The 19,039-nt window shown below is 42.7% G+C and overlaps 1 protein-coding gene across 1 annotated transcript; it reads right to left on the reverse strand.

Annotated features, from left to right (window-relative positions):
- Window positions 1-3,064: 3,064 nt before the first annotated feature.
- Window positions 3,065-18,287, reverse strand: LOC310964681 (ubiquitin-protein ligase E3A). The gene is made up of 11 exons (XM_083937918.1): window positions 18,030-18,287; window positions 16,085-16,129; window positions 13,967-14,271; window positions 12,599-13,851; window positions 12,361-12,505; window positions 9,917-10,122; window positions 9,656-9,820; window positions 8,092-8,247; window positions 7,918-7,991; window positions 6,976-7,119; window positions 3,065-4,644 (listed from the first exon to the last, which is right to left on the reverse strand). The coding sequence occupies exons 1-11, from the start codon at window positions 18,104-18,106 to the stop codon at window positions 4,524-4,526; spliced, it is 2,691 nt and encodes an 896-aa protein (XP_083794044.1). The 5' UTR covers window positions 18,107-18,287; the 3' UTR covers window positions 3,065-4,523.
- Between the last annotated feature and the right edge of the window lie 752 nt (window positions 18,288-19,039).

The following is a 19,039-nucleotide window of genomic DNA, read 5'->3' on the forward strand; positions in this document are numbered from 1 at the left end:
GCGGGAGCACTAGTGACTGGACTACTTCCTGTTTAGCGCTCCTGCTAACTTGAATGGAGATTAAATGATTTAATCGTGCGGCTCTTCCTAGACTTTCAAAATGTATCCGGACAGAATTCAGCCGGGGGGTTGTGATGCTCGGAAAAAATGTATCTACGGATTTACAGACGCCATGTAAATCGAATGGGAAAAAAGTTGCAATTTCACCATTCGGCCACTATATCAAATTGGCTTCAAAGTCCGGCGCACTTCCTGGGGGTCCTAGCCTCGTAAGACCATCCTGAACTCTGAGCTCCATTGTATTTTACTCGCAGATCAGTTTGGTAACGTGCAGTGGAGAAAATTTGGAGCCGTTTGCCAAGCGACCGAACCAATTAGCGTTGGTTTTGAGGCAAAAGATCAAAAGATCTCCAAACGAGTTACCAGATGGATATGCTGAGCAAATGCGAATCAATCTATATGGTGGAGTCAGGTCAGCCGACGTGAAAAGATGCGTTACGCGTCATTCTGCAGATCTCCAACGCTACGTTCTGCGGAGACTTTCAGCCAAACGCTATCCATCTGAACACGACACCTGGATAAAAATAAACATCTCTTAAGAAGAGCTTTCAACTATATCTCTAAATCGGTGGATGGAGTTTGCCCAATTGTCGTAATTACATGATCCTTGGTCTCGTCAGTGACCTTTGGACGTCTACCCAGTGACGCTGTGACTGGTTTAGCTCTGGTTTTCACAGACAGTCGACGTCATTTATGGTGGTCACGCGGTTTCTCGACGGCCCTCGACATTTAACCGAAAACGTTCCATCCCGAGAAAGTCTGGGAACAGAGACACGAGTTACCATCTCCAACTGGTGACTGAGGACGCAAACGCAGGTCAAGGGACGACACCTGAGTCAGCTTCATCCCCTGATTAGGATAACGAGATGTGGCTGAAAGCTCAGAAAAAGCAAGTAAGCAGACCATTACATGAACGCTATACCTTTAGAGGAGTCTACTGAAAGTATCTCAACCACTTATTTGGAGGTAAAACAGGTGACAGTTAAAGGACGTGTGTGTTTAAACATTTCTGAGGTGTATTTTTCACTGCTCCAAGGTCTGAAAATCTATGAGCAGACTTTGAATGTATTTTTGTCTCTTTGACGTCTTGACAGCTCCCTAAAGATGGTTTCTGTCAATGTAGGTAGTTTTTTTTACAATCGCGCTGATGTTAGTTTCACGTCATGTCACTTTACCGCCCGTCCACTACGGCGCCTGTCGCTGGGTATTTTGTTCAGTGATATCACGTCCATCTTCATCTCTAAGTCGTGAGGTAACGCCCTTTCAAAGAACTATTTCGGACTCCAAGCCTTGTATTTCAACAACGCAAAAGGTATGACGCGATTTTATTTTGAAAGGGTGTTAAGTCGGATTTGTGATGGTTCACAGAACTGAACCAACCAAGAGTCTGCCAATTTATTTCCATGTTGTACTGGGTGCACAGAATGGTGACAGCAGACCTTAAGCTACCATACTTACCGCAGTTATTTGATTCAACCGTTAAAAGTAAACCGTTTCACTCTCAAATAAGTGGTTTAAACAATGAGCACTCCTCTACAGTGTCAACGATTGAAGACTTTTTGCAAGAAAATCCTGTTCTTTAAGGTACAACTGAACAAAAACAACAAAAAGATCTGGCTGTTCTGTGGGAGGATGGTTTCACAGTTGATATTCAAACAGGAAAAAGTGCCATTATTCACCTTTTTGGTAGACTTTTCCATTGACAGTGGTTACACCTGCGTTCATTCCCTTTGAAAGTGACGGATCCAGGCGTGAAGCCGATCACAGTGACGTGTCCAACAGTTCCGTCTCCCCCCGAGTCAGAGGATGTTTGAGCGTTCACAACAAAGACAGCTGGCCCAGCCTCGCTTCAAGGTCAGAGTAAGCGATAGATTGTGAATGTTATGGGAAAGTTGGATCTGTTTGTCCTAAAGAGCCGGGTTAACCGTTTCCGCCTGCTTAGTGTTATTATCCTAACAGCTACGGAAGAGGACGAGGGCCACGTGAGTCAAAGTCAGAATGTTGACTTTAAAGTCAGAATTATGAGGGAAAAAAAGTCTGAAAAATAAGTCTGAGATTGAATTTCGTATTAAGATAGAATTCAGATTTTATTCTCAATTCTGAGGGAAAGGTTTTTAAATTGAATCTTAATTTTTCTTTTTATTTAAAACTCATAATTCTGAGAAAACTCAAAAATAAAAAATTAATCTGAATTTTGAGGGGACATCATTCTGATGTTAAAAGGACGGTGAACTCAGAATAACAAGGGGAAGGAGGAAAAAAGTATGAAAAAAGAAGTAATAAAGAAAGTCTGAATTCTGACTTTATTCTCAATTCTAGAAAATGTCTTTTTTTCGGAATTCTGACTTTTTTCGCAGAATTTGTTATTTTTGCACTTTTTTTTTAAGACCTCAGAATTTGAGAATTCAGAAAATGAGGATAATTCTTTAAAACTTTTTTCGGAATTTGACTTTTTTTTATGCAGAGAAGTCAAAAATAGATAAAATGTAAAAAAAAAAACCGTATAAAAACAAAATCTGAAGTTTAATGAAAAAAAATCTTACTTTATCCTGACTTTAAAAGACTGAACTCAGAAGAAAAAAAAGAAGAAAAAAAAAACTGAATTTTGATGAAAAAAATCTTACATTATACCGTAAAAATCACATGGCCCTGATCCTCTTTTCCGTAAACCTCAGAGGACTGATAGGAAACCATCTTCTGAGAATCAGTGGCTTCAGAATCGATTGACCCTGGGCTCGTTGTTTCAGATTGTGCTTTTACAAACACTTTATCTTTACAGATGTAACCACAGCCAGCGTCCCAAAGCTCAGCACACACTGCCTCTGTGACTCTAGAGAAACTCGGCTTAAACCGAACCGAGACAGGCGGCTGTGAACCTGCGCTTCACAAAGTGCTCACTGGGGTTTCTACCGCCTGTTATGGGAGATCATCATCAGTGACCGGTCTGTTACATCCTCCAAAACGTGCACAATACGGCTTTCGCACTGTCCCAACCGCATCGATATATAAATACTGTTTTTATTATTTAGAATCGTCAACACAGGAAGACATGGAAATAAAATGCTTCAAACAATCAGTTGGCAACCTGTGGCCAAAAATAAACGAAACGAAAAAATAAACATTCTGAAAATGTCTAAGTGCACTTACACAGCTCTGACAAGATTTGAGTCTAACCCCAACCCCGGAAACAAAAAGGCCCAAAAAACCAACAAGGAACTACGTCATGTGCCGTTCTGGACCAAATGACTTTCTAAACGCTTATGGGTCAAAAATGGACGTGGCTGTGAGTGGAATGATCAGCGAGAACTCTTTTCTTCTGCGGGGAATACAATATTCTGTAGTAACTCTACAACTCTACAACTAGATCTCCTCAGGTTCTACTTTTACACATGTTTTTTTTGTTCAATAACTGGGGTTTAAAGTGTAATCCGGGCGTAAAATCCTCCCAGGGTCTTTTTCGGTACTTGCATTCATCAAATAAGCCATCGAGACAGTTGGGGAAAACCGGGAGAGTTGCTAAAAGTCGGACGTGGCTAACACTGATTAGCTTGGGGCAGTACGGTGAAGGCATTCAAACGTCTTTGTTAACCACTAATTCTGCTCAAAATAACAGCAAACCTCTGTGGTAGCATGAGAAGAGTCCCTACACACAAAACAAAGCACCTATGGGCTCCTTCCTTTGGGATTGACTTTGGTAATCCACTGGAATGGAATTTACTATGAGAGGAGCTGGTACAGGGGCCAGTAGGTAAGTCTTTAAAACACTCTTTTAATAAACTCTGGGTCCACTAACTACGCTGTTGCTGCTTTGTTTTCTGTGTAGGGACTCTTCTCTGTTATCTTGAGCAGTATTAGTAGTTAAAAAAGACGATTGAATGCCTTCACCATACTGCCCCAAGCTAATCAGTGTTAGCCACGTCCGACTGTTAGCGACTCTCCCGGATTTCCCCGTTAATAATTGTTACACGACAAAAAAAAAACATCTCGATGGCTTATTTGATGTATGTAAGTGTCGAAAAAGACCATTGGAGGATTTTACGCCATAATTACACTTTTTTATTGTCCCTAGTTTACAGAACCCTCCCTTGTTTTCCCCGCCCGAGTACGGGAAGCTATGACGCCAGGCGGGCATGACAAATAACCCATTTTAACCTTAAAATAAATAATAAGGAAAATGATCCTCTCTGTACATTGACGACACAAGAAGACGACGGGGTGGGTGTTTGATCAGGAGGTCTCTGTGTTTACACTGACTGATGGGACGCACAGCAGAAGGACCGCTGCGGCGCTCTGTTGGAACCGTCCACCTCGCTCGTAATTTACTTTTCCTCACAAACACTCTGTCTTTTGTCACCTTTTTAGATCGTGTCTGATAAAGGAAGGGCAGAGCAGGGTTCGATGGGCTTTTCTGAGAAGGAGTCCGTTTTTGCTGTGTGTTTTGGAGCGGGGGGGGGGGGGGGGGCTCAGAGCATGCCAAACCCTTTGGCATAGGTGATGGCTTTCAGCAGTCTCTCCCTCAGCTTCTCCCTGCTGCTGTACTCAGGCAGCAGCAGCACGTTAAAGCAAGTGTGAGACGTCGGTAACCTGCCGAGACAAGACCACACACACAACCGGGGTTTAGTCCCAGTGATGGGGAAAAGTACGTTTTACACTTTTCATCCTGTGTTCATCTCTTCCTTCTCTTCCTGTAAAGCTGTGTTCAGACCGGACGTGACGGCCGCGACATCATTGCAAACAAAGTCAGTGTAAAGTGGTCCATATATTGATTTTTTTCAGGAGAATTTGTGTGATGCTGTGATGCGATAGCCAATCAGTAAGCACTAGCATAATTTCTGGTTTTAGCAAAACAGCAGAGTAGGGTTTAGCTGCAGGCCTGGAGACCGCATTTCAAGACCCTAGTTGGTTTGTCACAGAGCCACCCACCAACGAGCAACCACCAGCTAGCAGCCTCGACCTGGCCTGGCAGCTAGCGTAGCGGCCTCGACCTTGCAGCTAGTGTGGAGGCCTCCACCTCGCAGCTAGCGTGGAGGACTCGACCTTGCAGTAAGCGTAGCTGCCTCAACCTGGCCCGGCAGTTAGCGTACAGGCCTCAACCTCGCCTCGGTAGCTAGCTTAGAGGCCTCGACCTCGCCCCGGCAGCTAGCTTAGAGGCCTCGACCTCGCCCCGGCAGCGAGCTTAGAGGCCTCGACCTCGCCCCGGTAGCGAGCTTAGAGGCCTCGACCTCGCCCCGGCAGCTAGCTTAGAGGCGCAGGGGCCTCGACCTCGCAGCTAGCGTAGATGCCTCGACCTCGCAGCTAGCGTAGATGCCTCGACCTCACAGCTAGCGTAGATGCATGTATTTGGCTTTCCGACGTATCTCGGACATCCACACCACGTGCAATGCAGCAGCAGCGATGGTTAACTCAGCCATGATGTCAAAATGTTGTTGTAAAGTGTGGGTTCGCATCATCGCTTCAATCGCGGCCATCGCATCCGGTCTGAACCCAGCTTAAACTTAAAAATGTTTCAAATGTTTGATGACTCATCCTGAACCCTCAAAAATGTGTCCAATCAACTGGGACTTTGGGCACCTCCCCTCTGTGATGAGAAAGTTCACATTTGTCATGTCTCCTAGCAACCTGGGATAAGACGGCAGCAATCTTTCTGCTCTGGACAGAGAAATATTCCATCACATAAGATTAAAACAGTTAAAATCAATAGAGACTTATTTGTACTACATATCTATGTTTCTTTCACTTTGCATGAATGATAAGATATTCCTCATGTCATAAAGCATCAATAAACACCTTTCAACCATAAAATCTTATGAGGGTTTGTACTTTGTCCACTTTTGTCTCAGCTGGAGAGTGACCTGGCTGACTCTGGTTTCTTACACATAAGTACACTGAGTCACCACTAGACGGCAGCAAACCCTGTCTATTCATGTCAGTAGAATAAAGGAAAAGCTGCCCCAAACTCAACTTTAATGTACCGTTATGAGGACGCAGGGTCTCATGAGGAAAAGGAACAGAAAGTCTTAAATCTTTAGTTATATAACCAGTAAATTAAAAGTACACCTTAAAGGTTGAATATGTAGAATCTTTATTAAAAGCTATATTAAAAAAACAAACAAAAAAAACACCCCAGGGGCGTTTTGAGGGGTACAGAACGAAAGTATTGCTTTTCCAATTAAAAAATATATTTAGTCTGAATTAATATTTTTAAAATTGTTTGATGGGTTTGTTAACGACTTTCTGTCCCATTGTGTTTCCATGGTAGCAGCAAATAGCGTTGGGCGTGGTTGGTTGTCACGGTTGTCTGTTGTTGGGTGCAGCTCCTGTAGGCTGGCACTGGGTGAAATGGAGTTTACCAATCCTGCAGCTGCTTATTTGTCCAAACAGCTGAGTGACTGGAGACTAAACCAGAGTCAAGCATTCACTCCATGGACTGAGAGAAAGGAGAGAATCGCCATGTAAGCTGTAGCGGCTATCGCTAACTGTCAGTCAAACTCCTCTTATACTTGGGACAATTTGGGGACGGGTTCAAACAGGCTCAAACAGACTCTGGTCTCCAGTAGGCTGCTGGGAAACAAACCTGGCAACGCGACTGCTGGAATTATTTTTTTATTGTTGCGACTACGATCTTGAGACACTAGAGGGCGGTGTTCTGCTCATTCTCCATATTCAACCTTTAAGTTCACTTAAAGTAAATACTAAAACTTAAGACAAACTATTTTTTTTTTCAAGATAGACAGCTCTTTTACATTAAGTACACTTTTATAAACTAAAAAGTGAGCTAATTTAGTGTGAAGCAGTATTAAAATAGTATATTATCAAAGCATATTCCTCGTGATATTAATATTAGTATGCTTACAACATTAAATATTCTTTATCTTTATTTACCTTTTTGTGTAAGAGATTACACGAGTGTCTCACCTGTCGGTGTCAGGGCCGTTCTTGGCGATAATCATCTTGAGCTTGCCCAGCCCACCCACGGGTGCTCTGTCAGTGCCAGTGGTGAACTGCAGGAAGAGACGCTTCTGTTCCTCACCAAACGAGTGCAACGTCTCCCAAAACTCCCTACGGTGTGAAGAAGCATCCCAGACAGTCAGAGAGAACACCAAAGTAAGTTCCCATCGGTCGCGTTTACAGCAAATAGGGCGGCGCGAACACATACAACGTCATGGGAAAGGTTTTTGTTCAGAGACTGGACGAAAGGAACGTTCTTGGACGGAAAGTAAGCAGGGAAGTCGAAGATGTCTGTTGGAGATGGCTGATGGAGCGAAACAATGTTAGCATCGCTCCGATCCATCAGAACTCTATCAGGAAACAAACATTTTAAGAGTTGTTTGCGTGCCGTCTTGCGGAGAAACCTGACATTTAAAATCAAACTTTTTACAAATCGCTATAGTGTCGTAGTTATTTCGGCTTACTTTTTATTAATTTATTGCAATTAAATCACAGCTAAATCTGGTTATTTCTGGGGTTATATCGCTGTGGTAGCAGTAATTGGATCCATCAGAACTCCATTCAGAAAACAAACATTTTAAGAGTTGTTTGCGTGCTGTCTTGCGGACAAACCTGACAAAAGTTTCAATTCAAACCTTTTTACAAATCGGCATTGCGACGTAGTTATTTCGGCTTACTTTTTATCCATTCATTGCAATTAAATGACTGCAAAATCTGAACGTTGGTACCCGACCGGCAGTGTTCCAGAGGTAGTGCTTTCTCCTGAAGGCAGTGAAATTCACGGAGCTGTGTGTTCCATACGTGCATTCAGCGTTCAATACACTTCAAATGTGATTTTCAAAAGATTTAAACACACCTCCTTGTTGTTGTTATAATAATAATACTGTACGTACAAACACACTTTCTTACTTAATGATTCGAGAATCTCTGTTGTAACCTCCGTCATATTCTGTCGTTTCTTCAAGTGCTAGGAAGTCCAGGTTCTGCAGTTGTGTGACAAAGACAAAAGGAAATGAATCATTTAAGTGCATTTAAATGACTTGTTTGTTAATTACTTTTACAACTTGCAGCAACAAATCTCACCCTGCTTCCACAGATTAGGAGCTCGATCTCCTCGGGTCTGAACAGGTATTTGAGCGGAGACTCGTTGGTGACCATGTGGAAGCCTCTCCTGAAGGCTTTGAACTGCTTCTCCACACTTTTGTTCAGCATGTACTCTGCATACTGAGCGACAAACTCCTGCAGACACACACGTACGGGGGACAGTTACTGTTTAACGCCCGGGTCCTGATGATCTTCACACTGAGCAGTGTGGCCTTTAGCCTTGGCGATAACTTCAGTTTTATTTGCCACGGTTTGTGAATCCACGGCTCTAACAGCTGTTGCCACGGTAATACAATGTACGTCTCCGCAGAACAGTCAAAGGAATTTTGTAAAAGCGTATATTCTTTTTGGGTGAAACGGCGATGCGTCACATCAATCCGTCATCCACAATAATCACCTGGATGCTAATTTCAGTTAGCGCCTTAATGGTAATTCCTACTACGTCTTAGCACTGAGCTAACTTGACTTTAATTATAATTTATTTTTTGTTGTTGTAAATCAGTAAACATTGGAATGATACAAATGAACATCTAACGGACTGCATACTAATTATTATTCACCTCTTGGTTGTAGCAGTTATGCTAGCTATGGGAGTTGTTTTTGTTAGCATGATATTGCCATTGCAAAGCTAATTTCTACAATTTTTTATTTTTATTTAGACTTAAATTTTTCTATTTATTGTATATCAGTAAACATTACAATGATAAAATGAACAAAAACATCAGACTATACACTAATTATTCACCTCGTGGTTGCAGCAGTAATGCTAGCTATAAGAGTTATTTTTGTTGTAAGCGGGATGTTGCCTTTGTGAAGTTCATTTCTGTTAGCTCATCAATGGCAATTCCCATCATGTGCTAGCATTGAGTTAACAGTCTTTTTAATGTATGTAAACGTCGATGCTTCACACATCTTCAATCCGTCATCCACGATAATCATCGGGATGCTAATTTCAGTTAGCGCGGTAATGGTAATTCCTATTATGTGTTAGCACATAATTAATTGTAAATCAGTAAACATTGCAATGATACAAATGAACAGTAACATCTAACGGAATGCACATGGTGGTTGTAGCAGTTATGTTAGCTACAGGAGTTATTTTGTTATTAGCATAATATTACCATCGTAAAGTTAATTTCTGCTAACTCATTGATGGTAATTCCCATCATGTGTTAGCATTGAGCTCATGTCTTTATCCACTTTTGCTTCATAAAGGTTCAGTTTTTCGACTTAGAACAAAAATGTGGTTCTCGTTCTTTTCCCTCTTGGTAGATCATCCCAGCAGACAGCAGCTTTTAGACTTGTTTCTGTCTTTAGCTAGCAGACAGCAATAACAAGGAGGCGCCCACATACAATACAAAGTCAACAGAGACTAAAACCCCAAAAATGTTAAAAACCGTTCAACGTTCAACCTTCATGATTCAGTGAATTACAGTCTGTTCACATGTAGACACCAATCATTTCCTCACATGTAATCTCTGGATTTACTTGACACACACCTTTAATGACCGTCAGGGGGAAGTTTGATTACAGTCTGGCTCACCTTTCTGTTTTCATTTGTGACTGGAATCTTGTCCCCATTTTCCCTTAAATCATACATGAGGGGGTTCCCAAACAGGTCCGTTTGGGAAATCTGGAAAGTGATCATCATGTCTTCCTCCACGCTGCCCTCGTACTCGAGCAGCTCCTTCAGACTCTGGTGCAGAACCTTTCAAACACAGTCACAACTCAGCATTACTCATCAAGTGACAAACACAGCAGCGGTGGGAGGTTACGGATCGGCGGGCGAGGAGGGAGCTCTTACCGGATTGGCGTCAGCTAAGTCCCTGAAAGTTCCTTTCTTGCCCATCAGCTTCCTGTAGACCACCATAGGGAAGTGGACGTCCAGAATACAGTTATTATAGATGGCCAGGCCCAGAACGATGCCGATCAGAGTGTACTGTCCCTCATTTTCGAATGACGACGCGTTGAACCAGAACATTTTGGTACGCTCGTCGTACGTGAACATGCCTGCAGGGGGAACAGGAGAAGTCAGAAGAACTTTTTTCACTAGGAGCACTTTTTTTTCTTACTCAATTCTGTCTTCATTTTCCCTCAAAATTTCCTTTTATTTAAAACCAATAGTCCTGAGAGAGAGAGAGAGAGAGAGAGAGAGAGAGAGAGAGAGAGAGAGAGAGAGAGAGAGAGAGAGAGAGAGAGAGAGAGAGAGAGAGAGTGAATAAGGAGAGGGAGCACCGTAATCCAGAACAAAGCAGTGAATCAGGGAAATTAAATAAAACGGTATTTTCGCTGTTTGATCACAACTAGAAATGCAGCTGTAGCGCGTATCTCACCGTCTCTGTCCTCATTTATATTTTATAATGCTAAAAATTATACTCTGCTACGAAAGAAGCCTGTAATGTCGGAGGTTAGAACGGAAGTACAGAGAGGCGTTGCTATGGAGATGATACACCGTCTCCTCGCATTGGTCTGACAGTTTCAGAACGTCTGAACTGGGCACTTTAGCGTTCAACACTTTATTCTGAAAACTGGACGTGGACACACCATACAAAAAAACATTTCGATTCAACGCAGTTTGATTATTTCATTTGATGTGCTTGTGTACAGTAAAGTCTTTATCCTTCATGTCAGCTCCTCTGAGCAGTTTTACAGCCCGTCCACACAGAGACGCGTTTTCCTGTAGTCGCACAACTTTAGAATCGTTTTGGCCGATCATCCACAGCAGCCGGCGTTAGTGGAGCCTGAAAACGGGATCTTTTGAAACCGGGTCCCAGAATGGGAAGATTGGCGTTGTCTTCTGGACGGTGAAACCTCAGACTTTGTAAAACGATGCCGTCGTCGCCCCACTGCTGACTTCTAACCCAGCGGCGTCACATAACAACAACAGTGCTGCTGCGTGAGAGGAGAGAGACGGACCCATAGACCGTTTACTGAACTGGACTCTGAGCCACATGCATGGGAATGAATTAGGCCGACCACAGATTTCTCCCTTTTCCCTGATGCTCTGAAAAGGGAGCTAAACTTCTCTCTAGTCTTTTTATAAATAAAGTTTCTAAGAAGGTGTGAAAAGTGTCTAAATCTAGTGAGAAAGTGGCGCCTGTGCGTGCTTTGGGACAGGGAAGGGGCTCATAGCAGCACCCTCTGCTCGTTGAGGATACTAACTGCAGAGTGATCGGTGCATCAGAGTCCAAAACAGCACAAAAGTCTCCACTAACACCAGAAACGCGAAGTCAGAGAAAAAAAAAGGGAGGTTGTTTTCAATCGTATGGACATACCCTCAATGCATTTACCATAAATGTCAGAATACAGGCGCACTACAAATATCGGGGCGGCAGGTTTGACTACGGAGAAGGGAATGACGGCTCACTTGGCCGTAGTGATTATCTAGCGGCTATTCCCTATCCTCACACTCATTGACCTGCCAAAGATTCGTTCAACATTTCAAAAAAACACATGTGCGAACAGATTTAAAATTCAGTTGCACACTCAAATTTTGTACCATAGAGAATTACAAACAAAAACAACAAACGTTCAAGTTCATATCTTCCTCATATCTTCCTCTGTCACCAGCAGTTGAACCCCTTGTTAGTCCCGCCTCCCCTTGGTTACCGTTGCCGGGCCTGTCAAACTTTCACGTCAATATTTTTAACGACAGGACTCTGTGGAGCTAGGCGTGTTTTAAACAGAACCGCCGTAAAACAATCACACTTGCTACGTACGATACAGTTCCTGTCTTTGTATTTTATATTTTATGTTTCAGACAATGCATCTGAACTCATAAATATGCAAAATATAACAACAGATGTTCCCGTTTTGACGTTGCAACGTGTTTTTGGAGTAAACTAAATGATGACTGTGCTTTGATGAAACACATCCATGCTGCTGTTAAAAAATAAAATCAGCATTTATGGGTTTAAACACCCCCTGACTGTTTTTAATCAGCCCAAACTTTACAGGTCCTGTAAAGAGGTAGAGACGACAGGTGGGACGTCGCTGTGGCATAAAATTTTAAAATGTTGACGCCACAAACCTTTTTAGCATTTATTCAATGCTGAACGATGCTGAAAGTGAAACAGTGAAATCAAAGTTCAAACAGGGACGCGGGAGAGAAACTAAACTGCAGGCCACAGAAATTCAGTTGAAAGCTACAAAGGTGCTTTGAAAAACGTCTTTACCGCCCACTGACTGATGGCGTCTCGCCAAGACCAGCTTGGAGTAAATGCGAATCGGCGTGACATGTGCTCTTACCTATATCTGGGTTAAAGATCTCCTCCACCACCAGCTGGAAGAACTCTTTGGAAACACCTCCTTCGTCGACACCTTGCTCTCCTTCAAACTCGACGTACAGCTGCTTCTTCAAGTCCGCGGGATTCTCCATCGCTATCATCTCCAGCTGTGGAGACGCCAGAGAAACAGCGTTTTCAAAGCAAAATTCAAACGTTTTTTTTTACTGATGACTGTACGTGATGAACGGGCGCACACTTACCCTGACCAGAGCGTCGTCGATGATGTGGTCTCGCCTCACCTTGAGCCTCAGGTAGGGGTTGAGCTGCTGACCTTGCACCAAGCTGTAGAGCACGGTAATACGCCGCTCGCTGTACATGCGGATGCGGTTGTCGTAGTACAGACCCAGGTTCTTGGTGACAGCATTCAGGATGAAGGCGCAGGTCATAAAGGAGAACTTGTTTTCGGTTTCAACCTTAAAGAAAGTGTAGTCCTTGTCCATCTCCAGCACCTCGTTTAGGGGCTCGTTGACAAACTCCTCGAAGGCGACGAGCGGCCGCCGGCAATCGTTGGTGCGGATCCCCAACTCCGTCTCCAGCGGGTCCACCCGGGGGCCCTTCTTGTTCCGCCGCTCCTCGCCCAGCAGCTCCTGCAGGGTGAGCTCGCTGGACTCCGGGATGGGCTCCTCGTCCTCCTCCTCGTTGTGCTCCATGTCGAGGTCGCCGCCCAGCACGTTTGCATAGTAGATGATCTTCAAGCACTTGGTGGCCCCGACCACCGCGTCGTCGTCGTTGACCAGGTTGCGGCTGTTGAACTCATTACTGATTACCTTGTAGGTGATGAGCTGCTGGAAGGTCTCGACCATGCGTCGGATCTGCTCGGCGCCGTAATGGGACCACAGGCGCGCAAGCTTGGCCTGCGCCGCGAGCGGGAGCTTGCTCATGGCCTTGCAGAACTGAGGGAGGGCGATCTCCAAGTACTCCGGGCTGTGGAGGTTGCTGTTCTCCATCACTATCACAAACAGGTTCAGGTAGTTCGGGTCTCGTGAATATACATTGTGGTACGTCAGATCGCACTCTACATTTGGCGAGAGGTAAACTAGCGCATTTAGGAAGGCGGCTTCTATCTTCTCATTGGACAGCAGGCGCTCATAGACCCGCCGCACGGCTTCGATGTCCACCGACACCTCATCTGGGGCGAGCTTTTGGACGTCGTTTTCCCCCGAGGAGCCCTCCCCGAGCCTTGACGATGAAGAGGAGGCGGGGGAGTCCTCCTCCATGGCTGTGGCGGAACAGGCGGTGGCCTCCTTCTCGTCCTCATCCTTGTCCTCGTCCTTACCTTGGAGGGACTTGAGTTCCTCCTTGGTGTGAGGTTTGGACCTGCGGAAGCTCTGCACCAGGCCATCGGCGCTGGAGAACACCCGACCGATTACCCTGATCAGAGGCGAGTAGTCTTCCTTCTCGCCACAGATCTCGAGGATCTCGTACACTTTCTCCTCCGTCAGGTAATTCACATCTACGTACAAAACCAAACATTACATGGTTAGAAAATGATAGGGTAATCATAACTCATCATTGTAAACTATTTGATTCATCAACATTTACACTCTGAACGTGCGGCATCAACTCACCTTTGAAATTGTCCCGTACAGAGTGGACATCTTTATGGTTCAACTTCCTGTTGCTGCAGGCTGAGTTGCTGTGAGCGCTGCTCTCGAGGTAGGCCGAGGCGGTGCCTTTCTTCGAGGGGTGGGGGTCACATAGCTTTGCGTTGACCTTGTAGAGCTCGAGGGCTTTGACTGCCGCCGCATTGTTGTCCATGCGGCTGAAGCCGACCGAGGAGGCGCACCACGAGTTGGCGCACGACTCATTCCCACAGCCCTCCGTTAACTGGTGGTAATAGCGCTCTATGAGATGTTTGGCAGCTGCTCGCTTCCTGCGTTCAGAGGTAAAGGACAACGGGTTAGAAGGGCTGCAACAATCAACGGCGTCATTCACAGCAGCTGCAGAGACAGATACTAGTTTCAACTTAAGAGTTAAGAGTTGGGGCTTCATATTTAAAAAAAATAGTGAAAACTGTAAACCGCCAGCACACGTGCAGCGTTGTGTGGTTTCAGTTCTGACTTTAAAAGCAACATGTCAATATCAAGAATGCAACAAATACTTAAAAAATTGATTTATTTTGGGTGTTTTCCTATTTCTTTTTACATGTTAAAAGGCCAAGAATATGTTGCCGTTTTCTCACGTTGGTTACACTGTTACTGTCGAGCCCTGGAAATGTCCGGAAATGTTCCATGGGAAGTTACGCTCAGGAGATTTTACCTTTTCTTGCATAAATAGTTTAATAGTTTCATAGCAATACATAGTTTAATACAGTTATTATAAATATTCCTGTTGATTCCTGTGTACTCTGCATTCTTCCATCACAGCACAGATTATTAGCATATTGCACACTACAGCAGAGCTTTTAGGTAGTGATAGTCTGATACATCGGCCGGCCGAAGTCATCTGCCGATATTTCCGCTTTTTTAGGTGTATGGTATCGGCCGATGCGGGCTGCTACGTTCGCCGGTAGATTTTCCACGGCATTATGTACAGACAGGTGTCCACAGACAGGCGCCCACAGACAGGCGCCCACAGACAGGCGTCCACAGACAGGCGCCCACAGACAGGCGCCCACAGACAGGCGCCCACAGACAGGCGCCCACAGGCCGCGCCGTGATGTCAGAGACGACTTTTTTAAGTTCAATAAACCTTCCTCTTTTTTTAATTAAGACTCTTAATTTGACACTCTTCTTTGTGACATTTTTATGATTTAAATTGAGGGAGGAAGAGTAGTATCGGCTCAAAATATTGTCTCAAGAAAATCGACAGTCCGTATTGGTCATCGACTAAGGCTGAGGGAGAGGAAATTGGAATCGGGCAATCCCTACTTTTGAGGCCGCATTTCTGTATTTGACCCCATGAACTAGTGACATTTGATGAATGATGCTTAAGTTAACTAGAAAATACTAAATCAAAATGTGTTTATATAGCTTCTGCTGCCCTTTGTTAGCTCGTTTTCTGTTCGATTTAGCGTGCAGATTGAAGAGTGTTCATCTATTTATCTAGCTCAATTCTATTCATGTATACATTGATTGTAAAATGTTATGCCTGTATATAACAAGGTGGACACAGTTAACAGTATAAATGACCCCAAAACACTTAAAATCAGAGCTCAACACACAACACACTTTCTCATCATCTTTTTATTCCTGAAACTGATATTGTTGCTATTTTAAGTCACCTTATGTTTTCAGTAAACAAATACTAAGGAGGTCACCTAATCATGAAAATGTAATATAAATTACCAACCGATATTACTGTAACACAATAACAGTAAGCAAAATTATTTTCTTTGTCATTTACACAGTAAAAGTTTTATTTGCTCTATTTTTATGTTACAAAGTGTCCGTAAAGCCGCGAAGTTACTTCAAATTCTGTAACGCATCCGATAAAACAAAAACTACAAAGAACTTTGCTCAGTTACTGTGATTAAGCTTTTATTCTTTTGCTGCTGAGAAAACAGCACAGTATCTTTATCACTCCAAATATAAGGTGAACCAAAAAAACAGCCATTTTCAGTTTCGGCTAGCTGGTGTTGAGCCCCGATGACGCGGTTCCACACAAACAGTCAGAGGAGTGTTCTGAAGATCGGCCGAATGTTCTGACAGACACACGTGTACGGGTATAAAATGAGGTCCACTTACATTCGGCTTGCTTCTGGGTTTTCTATTTCAGGCTCCTCGTATTCTCTAAGTGAACAAGAGAACGTTACAGTCACGGTTCTAGAATGTTAAAGGAACAGTTCTAGAATGTTACAGTCACAGTTCTTGAATGATAGAGTCACAGTTCTAGAATGTTAAAGCCACAGTTCCAGAATGTTAAAGTCACGGTTCTAGAATGTTAAAGTCACGGTTCTAGAATGTTAAAGTCACGGTTCTAGAACTTTAAAGTCACAGCTCTAGAATGTTAAAGTCACAGTTCTAGACCGGTAAGACAGTTCTAGAATGTTAAAGTCACAGTTCTAGAATGTTAAAGTCACAGTTCTAGAATGTTAAAGTCACAGTTCTAGAATGTTAAAGTCACAGTTCTTGAATGATAGAGTCACAGTTCTAGAATGTTAAAGCCACAGTTCCAGAATGTTAAAGTCACGGTTCTAGAATGATAAAGTCACGGTTCTAGAATGTTAAAGTCACGGTTCTAGAACTTTAAAGTCACAGCTCTAGAATGTTAAAGTCACAGTTCTAGACCGGTAAGACAGTTCTAGAATGTTAAAGTCACAGTTCTAGAATGTTAAAGTCACAGTTCTAGAATGTTAAAGTCACAGTTCTAGAATGTTAAAGTCACAGCTCTAGAACGTTAAAGTCACAGTTCTAGAACGTTAAAGTCACAGTTCTAGAACATTAAAGTCACAGTTCTAGAATATTAAAGTTACAGTTCAAGAGTGTTAAAGTCACAGTTCTAGAATGTTAAAGTCACAGTTCTAGAACGTTAAAGTCACAGTTCTAGAATGTTAAAGTCACAGTTCTAGAACGTTAAAGTCACAGTTCTAGAATGTTAAAGTTACAGTTCTAGAACGTTAAAGTCACAGTTCTAGAACGTTACAGTCACAGTTCTATAATGTTAAAGTTACAGTTCTAGAATGTTACAGTCACAGTTCTAGAATGTTAAAGTCACAGTTCTATAATGTTAAAGTCACAGTTCTAGGATGTTAAAGTCACAGTTCTAGAATGTTAAAATCAAAGTTCTAGAATGTTCAGACAGTTCTAGAATGTTAAAGTCACAGTTCTAGAATGTTAAAGTCACAGTTCTAGAATGTTAAAGTCACAGTTCTAGATTGTTAAAGTCACAGTTCTAGAATGTTAAGTCACAGTTCTAGAATGTTAAGTCACAGTTCTAGAACATTAAAGTCACAGTTCTAAAATGTTAAGTGACAGTTCTAGAATGTTTAAATCACAATTCTAGAATGTTAAAGTTACAGTCCTAGAATGTTAAAGTCACAGTTCCAGAACGTTAGAGTGCAGACAAATAAGGATGACAACTACAACAGAGGTCACGCTGTGCTGCACTGACATGATAATCACAATAACAAACACTGTTACTGTTGCCTCTCTGTTGCTTGGGCAACATAAGAACCACTTGACCTTAGTGACAATAAGAAAACGTGCATGCTATAGCTAAAAAAAGCAACATTTGAGTGGATGTGTGTAGAATCAGGTTGTGATTAGGGCCACAGTCAAGTGTATTCTGCTAAATGTGTAATATACATATACGCTAAATCCTAATTCACTACATATTCATATTTATTATTATAGAATATTATAATGTATGTATTTATGCTTTTATATTATTTTTAGTGGGGCAATAATATTCATGTGGGAGAAATGACAGGGACCTGAACATCCTGACGCTGACTTAGCAAGCTAATATAGCTAGCACAATAGCCTTATTTTTATCTATACTGTATTTATTAACATTAACGTTTCTAAAGTAGTGCGAATCTTCTTTTTTTTATTCAGCCAATGCTTTGTGTGAATGTCTAATTACATTGATAAAAACAACAGAGCAACAGCATCCACAGAGCTACCAGCGTCATCTAGCTAGAGGTTCTCCCAGCATCATCCTCGGCCTTTCCTGTCGGCCTCCGCCCACCTGTGAGCTCCTCCAGCGGGGCTCGTCTCGGCCTGTGGCGGCGCACACTCACAGTCCTCCTTCTCGTCGGGATTCATACGAGACTTTATCCTCAGTTGTTCGTGATTCTGCTGCTGTGCGTGAATGTTTCGAGTCCTCCGCGGGTTGATTATAATATGTTATGAATTGGACAGCACGGTGGTTGGAGGGTTTTTTGTAGAAAAGTTCCTTCACGGCCTTCCTGCTGCAGGCTCGTCCCTGTGCCGGAGCTTCACCGCCATCTTGACTTCAACAGCAACCTGCCTCCCACAATGCACTGCGGTCAGGCTACAGCACCTCCTGCACTGGATCACAGGGAAGTGGACTGGACCATGTTTATTAGAGTTTAGATTTTTTTAAATTGAAAATATTCAATATAGGCTTCACTTTTCCTACATACTTTTCTTACTACCACAAAAAGATACTGAATAACTTGAATAGATGTAAAACCACCACAAGAAGATACAAAATGACTAAAACAGATGCAAAACAGCACAAAAAGATGCAAACTGTCTAAAAACAAATGCAAAACAGCACAAAAAGATGCAAAATGTCTAATAACAGATGAAAAAAAAACACAAGATTATACAAAATGACTAAAAATAGATGCAAAACAGCACAAAAAGATGCAAAATGTCTAAAAATAGATGCAAAACCATCACAAAAAGATACAAAATGACTACAAATAGATGCAAAATCACTACAAAAAGATGCAAAATGTCTTAAAATAGATGCGAAACCGCAACAAAAGTGACAAAATGTCTAAAATCAGATGCAAAACCACCACTAAAAGATGCAATATTACTAAAATAGATGCAAAACCACCACAAAAGTTGTAAAATGTCTAACAACAGATGCAAAACCACCATGAAAAGATACAAAATTACTACAAATAGGTGTAAAACTACAAGAAAAAGTCGCAAAATATCTAAAAACAGATGCAAAACCACCACAAATGTAGCAAAATGACTAAAAACAGATGCAAAACAGCA

The sequence above is a fragment of the Echiichthys vipera genome, assembly GCF_963691815.1.
Source record: "Echiichthys vipera genome assembly, chromosome: 23".
NCBI lineage: Eukaryota > Metazoa > Chordata > Actinopteri > Perciformes > Trachinidae > Echiichthys > Echiichthys vipera.